At 41.6% G+C, this 13985-nt stretch overlaps 1 protein-coding gene and 1 pseudogene across 1 annotated transcript; both read left to right on the forward strand.

Annotated features, from left to right (window-relative positions):
• Positions 1 to 1159: 1159 nt before the first annotated feature.
• LOC147462158 (uncharacterized) lies at positions 1160 to 2254 on the forward strand. The gene has a single exon (XM_086509571.1). The coding sequence runs from the start codon at positions 1316 to 1318 to the stop codon at positions 2084 to 2086; it is 771 nt and encodes a 256-aa protein (XP_086365697.1). The 5' UTR covers positions 1160 to 1315; the 3' UTR covers positions 2087 to 2254.
• Positions 2255 to 10024: 7770 nt separating this feature from the next.
• Positions 10025 to 11721, forward strand: LOC147462159 (uncharacterized; annotated as a pseudogene).
• The last annotated feature ends 2264 nt before the right edge of the window (positions 11722 to 13985 follow it).

Raw genomic sequence — 13985 nt, forward strand, 5'->3', positions numbered from 1 at the left:
GATGACCCCAAAAACAATACGAGTAGGAAAATGAGCTTCCGAACTGTAGTAGTAGAAAATTGAAGCATGGGAAAATACTTTTCGATCAAAAAGAGTTCACAAAACGCTTTGGGCATCGAATAATCCTCAAAGATTCTCTTTCTAAACATCGATGGAGTTAATTTCTAGCATTGGATGCACTCTTTTTGAGCTCTCAACTCCATGGGGGTGGACAAGGAGCACTTGAAAGTAACAATCCTGGAAGTATGATATATGTAAGGACATTGACATTGTCAGCAATTGCATCCATCAACCAAGTCTGACAATAAGACACAAGCGATGGAAGATTAGGAGTCAGGTGAGTGGGTATATAGATTAGCATATTACTCACAATAGTGAGTGGTTATATACATTAGCATAATAGCAAAACAAATGTTACATCACCTCCCTGCTCAAAAGAGCTAGGGATGACAGAGTAACATCATAAACAACCAATCCCATATGAGTCCATAGATCAGGCTTTTTTCAAGGAATCGTGCAAACCGACTACAAAGGAAAACCATCATTAAACTAATAATTAGAAAGCAATTTTGTTGCCACGGAGATAAGGATAGGCCTGTGCGGGGGAGCCATCACCTGTGAGGAACTGCTACTTTAGCCAAGGATGCCCACAACACAGCTAGAGAGAATCGATGACCATTCATAGAACCACCAACAGAAGATGTCAAGCCACATCAAGCCGCCAACACCAAACCCTCACAACAAGCTTTTCAAGGGGAGCCAAACCCCTGTGCAGAATGTCCTGCAGGGCACCCAGACCTATAGACGAGCATCTCAAGAGGCCAACAAATTTGTCCGACGCTGCCGCCATGGCAAGCTGACCTTCCACACCGTCGAACTAGGCCACAACAAACTATCCACCGTTTCCCCCCCACATGAGGAATGAATCCAAGCCTTATAAATACCATGTTACTTACACATGGTTTTAGAAAAAGAAAATTGCACACCTTATAAATACCATGTATATCATGGGAGATGTGTCCTGTTGGTAAGAGCTAGTGAAAACTAAAGCTGGCTTGAGAAGCCCTTTAAGGCATGAACCCTCAAGAAGACATGACTCTTTTAGTCATACCACCATGTCAAGGACGTGCTCTCTTTTGTCGAACCTTTGAAGTATGGCCATGACCCATGAGCGCCCCAACTTGAGAGCCAAACCATAATTTTACATACAATTGGCTGTAAGATAACACATATCCAAAGGAAGGCCTATCCAAATAAAATCTTGGAAAGGGCCAGAGGCGAAATATCCCAATCCTATCGTCCCGCGAAGGTAGCCATGGCAGTTGCGAGCATGGAAGCTCTGGCTCTGTCGAGGCCAAGCACAGAGACAGCGGCCGCAGCGAAAGAGCATTGTTACGTGCTTCCAGCTTGTAGCAGACGGATCTCCTCTCTATCGCCATCGCTAAAAGGTGCATCGCCTTCTATCTTGCGATCCTCATTTCTGTGTTCAACCACCTTCTTGCAAGGGAAGACTGCTGCACCATGCGGACCAGGAGGCAATGGAAAGTTTTGGAGCTTGCAGGTGTCGAGCAATTTGCTGGGAGAGAATCCAGAATGGAATGATGATGACTACCTGGCTGTAGGGTTAGCTCACTGTTTTGAGCTGGATGGAAACAACGTCAAGGATGTCTTCCTTATCGAGCCGGTCACAGCAAGCACATTAGAGTGTCTAGAAACTGGCGGTGCCACTTCCTTTCGGCATGTCACTGGCACCAACCTTGGCATAGCTCTCAAGTTGGATGCCTCCTTGCTACCTTCTGAATTTACATCAGGCCGGTTCTGCAATGACTTCGATTTCCGGGCCAAGTGTTCTGCTCGCACATGGAAACGACCGCATGCAGTGAAGAACCTCATGAGCATTTTGCCTGTAGGTGAGATACGGTCAGAGTATAATTTCTCCCTTGCCGACAAGCGTGTCATAAACAAGGAGCGGGTTGTTACCGATGATGATAACATCAAGCAAGACCTGAGTATTGATGTTTATGGCAGGAAGAGTGAGGACAAAGAAGAGCAGACTGCTGAGATTGCCAGCCTGTACAATGCCTAGGTATATTTTCTTGGGGCTGCTGTTTTTATAAGAACAATTTCTGTCCCTTCTTTCCCATTAAGAATTTGAGAGAAATCCTGGCAATGTCCTGTAAATGGATCTAATTGCAAACCGGCATGTAATTCGTTCAGATGAGCTGTGGTTTCACTAAAATGGGTTAGAAGCTTACATGAAGTGCTTCATTTAATAAGGTTTTTGAGTTGAAATTTTACTTTTCTCCTGTGGTTTTACAAGTAATGGGTTGGAGACTTACATGAAGTGCTTCATTTCATAAGGTTTTTGAGATGATATTTTACTTTTTCCCTGAAATTTTACAATAACTGGGCTGGAAACTGACATGAAGTGCTTCATTTCAGAAGATGTTTGAGATGATAATTTACTTTTTTTTCCTCTATGGACTTGGCCGAAGTTTGTTAAAGTCGGGGTATTCTTATCAGTGTAACTTGTTCTCTAACCTTGAAAGTATTTTACACTAGGTAAGGTCTCTTTTTAGTGCGAGTTTCCTGTGTCTGTTTGTCTAGTGTGGCAGAGGCTGTTGCATGGGTCAGTAGATTTGTTTGTATTGTTTCGTTTCGGATGGTCATTGAAGTGTGAGGAGGGAATTCTTTCATTTCCCAATGTGAATTACGCAGGGCTATTTCTTCTATCTCCCGTCGTGTATTATGCAGAGACTAATGAGCCTGGCTCTTTTGGTCCATTGTGAGACAATGTACCTTTCTCAATCTGCTCAAGCTTTTTTATCGGACCTAATCTGATTTTTGCATGAGGTTTTAAGTTCCAATATTTTGTGAATAAATCTGATTTTCGTGTGTGTTTTAAGTTCCAGCACTTCGTGGATACTTTGGAATGGGAAGGGTCTGGATGGATGTTTTTAACCTGCTTCTCGAGCACAACCTAACCTCCGATGCAGGAGATGCCACCTGGAAGTACATTTTCACCATATTGGAAAAAAAAAGGCTCTGTGAGAAAATTTGAAGCAGCCCCATTTTCTGCCATGGCCTCTAAGGGCCCAAACGATTAAACGATTCCTACGCAGTTCTGATCTAGGAAACATGGAATAATCATTTATTTGTGCAAGTCACCCCTCATGGACCTGTGTTTGCCACAGAGCTAAGCTTCGGGAAAAGCTTACCCCCGAGCTAGAGAGGTCATTCCCTCGTTTCCAGCTGGGTTAGGCGTTTCAGAAGGCGTTGGAATGGATGGATAGGGCATCAGAGGCTTGGGCAATCTTGATTATTGGAAAAACCAGACTTCATTTTTAAGAAAATACTTTCTATATTTAGTTGTTACTATGAAGCTTGGCACACAGTGCAACTGTCCCTGCAAGCCATTGCGCTCTGGAGTCTGGTAATCTGCTTCGCTGATTGCTGCAAGTCTGGTTTTGGACTTTGAAATTCAAAAGCTTCTAAGTGAATGAGTCTATACCCGTGAGCATGCAGTGACCAGTCATCTTTGAAGCCTTGAGTGCCCTCTGAAGCCCAAGCACTCTCTTGGCTTACAATCAGCTTTACCAGGAATGGAAAATCGGTAAACGGCAGGTTTTTGTGAGCTGAGTTGGCATAATATGATTGAATGCATGGCAAAGTCGTACGATACACTGACCTGGCATCAATCAGGCGGTTGCATGTAGTGAATCGTCGCACACTTTTCTAGCCTCCATTAGGTGTACCCCTGGGTCCTGGCATTTCTTGCTCAAAAGCTTGCAGTTTCATAGTGAGAATTGCAGGTTACAGAATGTTAAATACACCAAAGTCACATAGTCCAGCTGTTATGACGTTTATGTATTCTACTTGTCTTAATTTTTCTACAGGTGCTGTTCTGTAAATCTAGGCCTACCACCCACATTTCGTTTTTTGCGATGACTCCTGCATGCTTCTGAAATTGCCCGTCGTGGAAACGTACAAGCAATAAAAAACTAAACACTGAGCACTCCAAGGGACTGCACGCTTCCCTTTGAAATCTTTCCGATTGAAATAGGCTGACTGTTAATGTGTTGTAGTTGGAAACAGAAAATGGGTATATCTCATCAATGCTCCATTCTCTGCCTTTTTGTAATTATTTAAACAAATTTTCCTCTCGAGCAAGCTATCTTCGTGCAGGACAAGGATACTGAAAACTCGCTATTTTGGATATCAACCTTGATTGAAGGGCGAGCCTCCTGGTGATGCGTGAAACCTACTGGTTACTAAATATTCCATGCTAATTAGAGAGGGTTTAGAATGTAGATTGATTTAGATACGTCACAGACTGTATGTACCTCCTTGATCAGAAAATGCTATTGGTCTGTCTTCGCGCACACTTGCAACCAGGGGGACTCGGTTGAGGCGTATCAAGCTTCCCTGGCCAGCTGATGCTACCTTTAGCAAGGAGGCAGACTGTAACCAACCAGTGATCAGCAGCACATATCTTTTCAAGTGCCTGCAATTTTGTCTTTTCGCCTGGTTGCTGGTGCACTGCAAATTTCTTGGGAAATTTGCAGTGTAAACTTGTGGCTTGTTGCTTAAGTGGCCAACCCGCCACCACCGTGAACACCCTCATAGCAGATGTTTGTGTCGAGATCTGTGGGTGCACTCTTCAATGACCAAAATAGATCCTAACCATTTCTCATATTTTCACCACTGCAGTGACCATATGTGGCTTCTGTTCTCATACTTCTTGTAGCTTGGACAGAGATCCCACAAAAAAGAATTAAAGCCATGCATGTGGATGACATTGAAAGTGCATGTCTGAACGATGATCACTGCCGTCTGATTTAAATATAGTTTAGGCATGTGTCAGATGCTTGAGTTGCTGGAAAACACTTTGATCAACTTGAATGATCTTCACATGAAGTACCTTCACACCTTGAAGAGGAGCTACAATTAGTCCATTCTAACCAACTGATTCGACACTCAGATGCTATGCTTCACTGCAAGCAACAGTTATATGATTCCAAAACTACTTTTGATTCACATAAGGTTGAAAATGAAGCATCGAATTAAACGAAGTTTCAGATGGGACGAAGTTAAATTACACAATAAGCAAACACCAATTGACTTTGGGTTGATTGTTTTATTGATCAACAGCGATACATACACTCTTTTCATGTTAAACAAGTAAGTGGCTCCATATATAGACAGCGAAGGTTGGCAGAGATCAAGTGGAGGGTTTACGCACACCCGGCCATAAAATCTTCGAAATTCCAGTCATTGAAGAGGTCACGCCGTATTGCATGGCATCGTGTGAGACGGGGTGCATCAGAAGCAGTAAAGCTTTGCGCCGAGACAGGGACCACTCTGGCACTTCGGCAAAATGAGGTGGGTTCACGTTGGATAGGCTGTCTCCGGGTTGCCCAGCAGCAGGACACTTCAGCATCTGATCGAACGGAGTAGCTTCTCATCATGTCCGAGGAGGGTGTGTCCATGTCAGGGCACGCAAGAACTGCAGAGTCAAGACTCATATAAGGGGCTGTCCTCTAAACCTGCATGAACACAAGGCAAAGGGTAAGATTGTCAGCAAGCATTCGGCTGGTTTTTGCTACAGATGTTGATGCAATTGATGTGTAACCCACAGACATACATATGCATGCGTGTATGTGTGTGTGTGTGTGTGTGTGGGTGTGCGCGCGGTGGCGGAGAAGGGGGGGGTTTCAAGCACATCCATAACTCGTCTCTCTCTCTCTCTCTCTCTCTCTCTCTCGACGCGCGCGCACACACACTGGTCAATGCACAGAACGATGAAAGCGCAGATCGAGCAGAAGGAACCTGAAGGAACAGAAGAACCGAAGAAGAAGACGAGTATGCCTCCCCGCGTTCCCAGTTTTCGTAAGCAGCTTCCACAGAAAGAAAGCGCACATTCTTTCTTAAATCTTTAAATGAAAATGGTAAAAACGTTCTAAAAGCGCAAAGGCAAAAATGACAAATGACAAAATGAATTCATTGCAATTGTGGCAGTCCTGTCTGCCTTCTTTTATTGGTACGCCTGGTCTACACGCCACGCATTCCTTTCAACTCTTAACTTTGGCACTGTTTTGCAGTCCCTTGTTTAAAGCCACTTATTTTGGCTTCTCATATGTTAAGGGCGTTTCACACGAGCTGTGTTGTGTGCACATTGGACCCTCGTCTTCGAGTGCGCAAATTTGCAGTGAGGGATGCCGCTAATATTCGAAAATTCCGGCAACATTCCAAGCTTGTCTTGAGAAATCCAGCATAAGTTAAAAACTAGCAAATCCTTAACGATTTAACCCAAGAAATGATGACGTCTCTCTCTCATTGGTTGGGAAAAAAAAATATGTTCTTTTGTTGATACTATGGTGAAGCTCTAAAGGGATTTTAGGTGGCGTGCAATTTCGAAGGGTGGGCCCCCTTCTTTCAAAGGACTAAGGTTGGGTTCAGATTGAACCGGCAGAAGAAACAAGCCTTCCTAAATGTGTCGCCGCTTAGTGTGAACAGTGTGGAGGAGAACAAGTGATAAAATCACAGGGCCTGCCAATAGATGAGACAAATTAAGAACATGGAAGGGAAACACAAAAGCGCAAGGACGGAAGTCACATTGATTGAGAAAGTGGTTAGGAAATTACATTATAGAATGTCGGCCTCAATGGAGGGCTGAAGAGTAGCAAAATTTCGTCATTTGAGGATGAAGGTAGGCATAGAATATGGAAACATGGTTTGTTTTTGTGGAGAGGATGAGGGAAGGGAGAGATGATGGGAAAAAGGGAGGAAGGGAGGGAGAGAGGGAGGGAGGTATAAGAATCATTTAGGAATGATTATATATGTGGATGAATGATCGGACTAGAAGCAAAACCGTGTGCCTGTGATGACTGATGCAGGGGGATTTTTAATCCAAACATGATCGAGCTTTGAGTTGTACACAGTGGTCACATCATGAATTTGTTGTGTGTAGCCATGTGCTTGGAGCTTCTCCTCCAAGTAATGATATTGATTGTTTGTGGGTTCATTGTCTACATTAAAGTCTCCCATGATGACACTCATTCGTGTAGAATGGGATTGTTGCAGCAAGGTATAGAGTTGTGTGACCAACGCGGTTGGAGATGTGTTTGATGATTTGTAGATGCATATGATTTCCCAATCAAGGTGTTCATGAATGGTTAATATAACTTGAACGATTTCTATTCCTGGAGCTAGGAATGTTTTTGCAGAGTGGAGTTTGATGCTAAGCTTGTAGTAGATTGAAACACCTATTTTGCTATGGTGATGGACATGATGAAACTTTGGTGCAAGATCGTTGGAAGGATTTTTTTGCTTTGTTTCTTGGAGGCATAGAATGTCAGAACTTGTAAAATTCAAATCCTCTTTGATATGTTTGAGATATTTGTGACTAGAAACGATGTTCAATGATTGAATGATATGATGTGTGTGTTTATATGCGAATGGAAGTTCTGTCAAATATTCCCATTTGGCATCATTGTTGAGGCGGTCAAGCTCATCAAGCACAATTTTGTCGACTTTGATTTGAGCTGGATGAATTAGATTGAGAATGTGGAGGTTTGATGGATCTTTGATGCGGGAAAGAGCTGTGTAAACCAATCCATGTGAGTTTATGGATGTCGGATCAAAGGGTACTATGCTCATTGTCAAGCCTTGTGACCTATGGATAGTACGTGCATTTGCTGCTTGTATTGGAAATTGAGTTCGAGAGACATTGTTCAATGCATTTTTACCGACTTGAAATTCTTTTGTTGTTTGAAAAATTGGTGTCCATTGAGGGCTAATGGGAATCGTATTAAGATGTTGGTTCACATGTCGTTGTTTGCAGCCTGTTGAGGAATAAAAAAACTCTATCCATGCAATAGGGCAGTTAGCTTTACTGTCGACAAGCTTCATAATTCCATCTGCGCCATTCACAAGACCGTCGGAAATATCAATATTGCCACCACAAAGCTCGACAATCATTCCTACTTTGAGCTCCAAGGTTGAGGACAATCCTGCTGTGTTTTGTGGGTTGTTTGGAACAACTAGGTTTTTTGAGCAAGTTTTATGGTGCTTGTCTCTCGCATGGATTACGTATGCGTGAGTAGGCAATTCCTAAAAAACAAGTCGATTATGTGAGTCTTTCAAGTTATTAGTGAAGTATAAATGGGGTGTTGTCAATTTGTTAAAGACGTTGTTGGTATGGTTGGTATTCAAGAGCAACAAATCCTCGGCTGTGTGTTTTGCTTTGCGTATTCTATTGAGAATGGCAATGAAGTCATTATCTGATTGACGCATTGTTTTTGTGAGCTCGTGGCATTTTATAGGGTAAGCCAGAATGAAGGCGAGAGTAGTTGCGTAGAATCCTGTGGCTCGCTAAATATCCAACGATCTCAAACTGGGCTTGCCTGACACAGGTCACCACAGAAGATGACATCTAGACCACCGAATGGCTCTATGTGATTGTGCTTCATTGATCGCAGCCTTGTGACTATGATACGCAAGAGTCTATTCCCAATCAAAGACGCCTCATCAAACACAACAAGCTTGAGGTTTCTATACAGTTGCGAGAGTTCGGAAGGCTCTCAGAAGAAAGAGAAACATTTGGTTGGAAGACAAGGGGCAAACGCAATGCTGAGTGAATCGTTGTATGTTTGCTACTTTGAGCTCTCATATTCGCAAGGCATATCTTGGAACAATATGAATTTCCCTTTTAGAGTTTCGGATAACATCTTTAATTATTTTCATGCTGATGTGAGATTAGTATCCATTTTACGATCCCCTGTTGTTTTTTTACGGTTAGCTTTGTAAGTAGCATGAGTCAAATTCCTGCGTATTAAAGTAAAGTAATTTTATTATGCTCTTCAGGCAAATTGGCTTGTTGTCAGTTTAACGGGTATTTTGGATAAGCTGTGAAGATTACTATATCCAACTATGGATATATATCCTTCATGCTGGGTATTTTGTTCTGAGCTTATGGGATAGGGAAAGACGACTGTCAAGGATGAATTTAATTGCTCTTGTGGGTAATTTTGTTAGGCAATTTCTTAGGAAGTCTATTATTTGCTAATTTGTTTTGAAACTTAGTATATAGTCTTTGAGTAAAACAGACGCTATGGTATTATAGCTTCCTATAAAATATTGATCGAAACTAAGAAAATATTATACTCAATTTTAATTTTAATATTATAAATTAGACAGGTTTATATTACTTTTGAGAAGGTCAAATTTAACATGTTCTTTTGAATAAAACTCAGCTTTTAATGAAGTTCAGCTTTTAATATTATAATTAATATTTCTAAATTTATTTTATTGAAATTGACAATTTTAAAATATTTTACACTAAACATGTATGCCATGATAAATACAACTCATGGTTTATATTTGTTGACTATGTCTTATTTCTAGATTTAGTGTGAAATATTAACTTACTCTTCTAAAAATAAAAAAATAATAACAACTTACTCTCAATGCCACCAAGTAGGGTAATAAAGCTGTCTTAACTCAAGTCGGGTAATAAAGTTGCCTCAAAAGACGTGCTCTTACTTTGAAAATGTAAAATGATATCTTCTCATTTATGAAAAGATATTGCATCATTTTACTGCAATCTCTCTTGTCTTGGCTTCTATGCTGAACGTGAGGCTCATTATAGAAACATATGCACTACTCTCCCCTGCCTTTCATGCAGCTCCTATATATATAACTATTCCTTGCACACTTTACATATGCTTTCTTGAGGCCTAAGCTCTTCTTGCTCATAGGTGCTTGCAATTCTAGTTTATATACCTCATACTATGGATACTCCCATGAAGGGTGAGTACGTTAACAAGATTTTGAGGTGTGATTATCTTGAGCATATGATATTGAGCATTGACTTGAGCATATGTTTGTAGATCTTAGTTTTGATGAGGCATTGTCTGAGCCTGAGCATGTAGAAGCACCTTCGTTGGAAGTAGAGCTTCTTGACAGTACCAAGTGTACCATTGCTACTGAATTTTCACCTTTGTCTCTAAACCCTAATCAAATCTTTGAATCTTCCCCGCACAACAAAAAACTTAGCCCAAGAGGAAAGTTGAATAAAGCCTCTTCTTCAACTATAAAAAAGGCCTTGCTCGCAGTGAGAGGTAATGTTTACTGTTTTCTCTCTTGATCGTTAGAGTATTTTGCTCACACCAATGGTTTTTCCTTAGGTAAGGCGACTAGGTGCTTGGCAGATAACTCATTCTCGTCCCCTTTGATAAAAAATATACGCAAAGAGAAAGATGAGCTTAATGTTGAATCTTTCTCTTCACAGCTAGCCATAACCCCTGCCCTAAGAAACCTAGCTATCTCCTAGCTGTTAGAGACTGCAAATTTTAGATTTGCATTTGAAGGCAAAGTGCTCTGTAAGTATGGTACTTATAAAATACCCAAATCTAACTTGGGTAGATACCTACGTGCAGATCTCCTCGACAGAGAATCTCGCCATACTGTTACTTTTGTTGTGACTGAGATATACCTCTCAGACTTTATTGAGGCCTTTGCTGTCCATGATTATGTGCGCATTGAGGGGGCATTTGTAAAAAGAGCAGTTGCAAAAGACGGTGGTACTTGCTTGTGGGCTTTGTACGCTGATGCAACTACTTTGGTTGTTAAGGCAGAGCCTTTTGACTGTTGCCTCTACCTTTATCCAGAACAGAAGATCAAAGAGCTGTTGGCCCAAAGTTCTAATGCTAACGAGTCAGTGGCTACTGTTGCGTTCATTGTTGTCAAAATAGAGAATGCAACTAGAAGTGATGGCACTCCTAGTTTTCGATTGACTATTGCTGATGGGCCGTCAACAAGCGATCGAGCTAGTGAAAGTGTCTCCCATCCCTGAAATTTATAGTTCGTGCCCTTTTTCTAAGATATTTTTTTATGGCAGCTTTTGTTTGTCCCAACCCGGCGCCTCGATTATCAACTTATGGTAAATGAGGTTAAAGAAAAGGGATTCTACACTTGTGTTGCTCGTAACATCAATGTTTTCAAGCACCTGTCCAACACTCTAAGTGTTGTGGATGCTACAATCTTATGTCCATTGCCTCCTTCATTGGCTGATATCTTCCAAGAATACTTGCATAAACAAGTCTCGAATTTAGGCTTTGGGAAGAAGGTAAATTTTTTATTGCATAACAATTAAAAATCGTTATAATCCTCATTGATATTGATAAATGTGAAATTGGTAGGTGTTTGGAACTTTGGAGATTGTGAGTGTGAACAGCTTGGATGTGGAGTTCTCTTGTGGCACGTGCAAAGGTCTGAATGTAAGCCGCCAAGCTAGCAACCCATTTTGCTACTCATGTGGAAGACAATCTACAATCAATAAGCAACCAGTGTTACTTGCAAAATTATATCCTCAAGATGGAGAGGCTGTTGGTGTTATTTTACAAGGTGCTGTAGTTGACTCAGTACTAGCATTCTCTCGTCCATTTTTGCATCTCTTTGAGCAAAGCTTGGTGGATTTAAAATCTTCACTCTTGAACTTTAAGAAGGCTGGTTGGTTCACTATTGACAAGTCGGGTCAGGTTACTGCTTTCAAAGGTGCTTAGTTCTGTTTCTCTTTCTTTAGCTGAACTTTTTGTAAAATGGCAAGTGATCTCATTTTGTGGGCAGAAAGTAAAAGGTTGTACCTTGATCCCATATTTATATGTAACTTTCCGAGCAACAAAGATGTTTTGTTAAGCTTACTTCAAGTTTTTAACTTGAGTCTCTCGTTGCAATCTCTTGAGTCCAAAGTTGTTGATGTTATTGTAGAGCAAATAGCATTAAGAAATGAAGACATTTTGAAAATTTGGGTGCAGCCTTGGACCATGAGTCTTCTATCGCCCTCTTTTGTTCAAAGAGAATTTATAATATCTCTTTTGTCTAGTCGCCAATCCTCAATGATGTTAAGTGTACACTTGGTTGGTATAATGTGTAGAATGTTTTCTGCTGCGTGTAAAGTTTACTTTTACCAAGGTGAAGCTATGCGTGAAGCTCTGTCCTTTGCTGCACATGATTGTCCCTCTTCATCCACTTTGTCATCATTGGTCGTGTTGAGTATGCATGGTGAATTTTTATGGTTTCCTGCTGGTTTTGACAGTCCTAAACGTAAACGATGTGTATGGACTAAAGAGGCTAGTCTGTCTCTAGCTACTCTTGTCGACAACCATAATGTTGGTGCTCAGCAAATTGCATCTATGTTCTTGAGTCTATATCCCAACACAATTACGCTTAAGCAAGTCACAACCAAAATTTACAATATGTCCAAGTCATCTCGAAAAAATCTAAGAATCTCTACAATTTCATCTTCATCTGGTAGAACTTCTCAATATACGAAGATCATCGAGGATACCCCTTCTTTTGATTGTGCTTCATGTGGTTCGCTTATGTTTCGTCAAAGTTTGCATGGCATGTCTAAGGAGGAGTTATTGCTTCTTAAAAAATTAAAATCAATTGAGGGCTGAATCCCTCACAAGGCGCTACACTTGCAACTTGTGAATTATGGTCCACAACTTGTTGAGCGGAGTAGATACCGTGCACCAAAGTGTCTGTAGATTCATCCTCGTCTTCAACATCTTCTTGGTGTGGACTGCGACACACATCTGCATGGATTGTGAAACTAGATGACCAAGACATATCCATAGAAACACCATGCTCAATGTACAAGGGAGTACTCAATAGGTCAACCAAAGCTTGAAGTACATAGTTTGGCCGCACAATGCCACTCAAGTAGGCATGATCATAATCAAGCTTTCGCTTTGTCTCAGCTTTATCAGTAAACAAGTACAAGTGCATACAGAGAGCAGCCTTGAGCTTCTTTAACATCCACAAACCAAAATTAAGTATGGTGTCACAGCTGTTCAAATGGATAAGCTGAGAGCTTAAGATCGACAGAGATGGACAGCTATGTGTATCTACTCGAGAAAGGCTTTCCTCAACGCATCTGCAAAGTCACAAGACAGTTGCTATCAAACATAACAAGCATATAGAAAACCCAATGTACTCTCTTTAACGTTTATCCACTAAGAATACCAATCATGGCTTCCCCTTGCGCGTCAAGATCAGACTATTGAACCCCTTCACTACAATCGAAACCAAATAAATACAAAAACAAAAAATCTCTGAATAAATACAAAAACAACAGAGGCAAAGCCAAAGCTAAGAGGCCCCAGTCCATATCCGAAGCCTCAATTTCCGAATACTCGAAAGACTCTGAAGCCAAGATTAAATCATATTCTCCAAGTGGTAAAGCTTGCAGAGTGTCCGAGCCCCTCTCAACAATGGCTTGAAGCTGCATCGAAACAATCCACCTCTACTACTGCCCTGCAATTCGATGCAATTTTGCATACACAGAAACAAATGCATAAGCAAAGCATGGGAAAATAAGTATAATCGAACACACCTGTGCAAAAACTGCGCATCAACACAGAAACAAGCAAAACATGGAAAAATAGGTGTCTATAACTGTACGCACCTCTGCAAAAACTGCGCATCACAGTGACAGGACTGCAGCGGCCGCGAGTGAGACACGTTGTCATGGACCCTGTGGAAGCCACCGAAAAGAAGGCCCGATGGGGGAGCACAGAAAATCAAAGCAGGGCTTCACACATACGTGACGCTGTCAATGTGTCAACCGGTTCAACTAGCGCTGACCTGCCAAGAGCAAAAGGCGGACCTTGAAGCATGATACAAGAGGATAATAGGCGAACAGTAAGAGAAAGAGAGAAAGAGAGAGAGAGAGGGGGAGAGAATGGGACGAAGTAGGCAGACCTTCGAGCTCTGTGGCAGCGAGGGCGTATGTGCGCAGCACGAAGTTGAATGGAGCTTGCCCCGCAGCACAAAGTTGAATGGAGCACTCCGAAGCTCACTGTGTCGAGCTCGCCATCCCTCAGCGCTGTCGATGCAGATGGGAAAGAAACGCCCAAATGATGAGCTGCCCTCGAAAACCTAAAGAGCGTCTCTTATGATTCCCTCCAAAAATCATCGTA

This window comes from Adiantum capillus-veneris, chromosome 3 (assembly GCF_014529385.1).
Source record: "Adiantum capillus-veneris isolate H3 chromosome 3, ASM1452938v2, whole genome shotgun sequence".
Lineage (NCBI taxonomy): Eukaryota > Viridiplantae > Streptophyta > Polypodiopsida > Polypodiales > Pteridaceae > Adiantum > Adiantum capillus-veneris.

Coding starts and splice junctions, on each gene's coding strand:
- LOC147462158 (XM_086509571.1), top strand. CDS start 1,316: ATGGCAGTTGCGAGCATGGAAGCTCTGGCTCTGTCGAGGCCAAGCACA.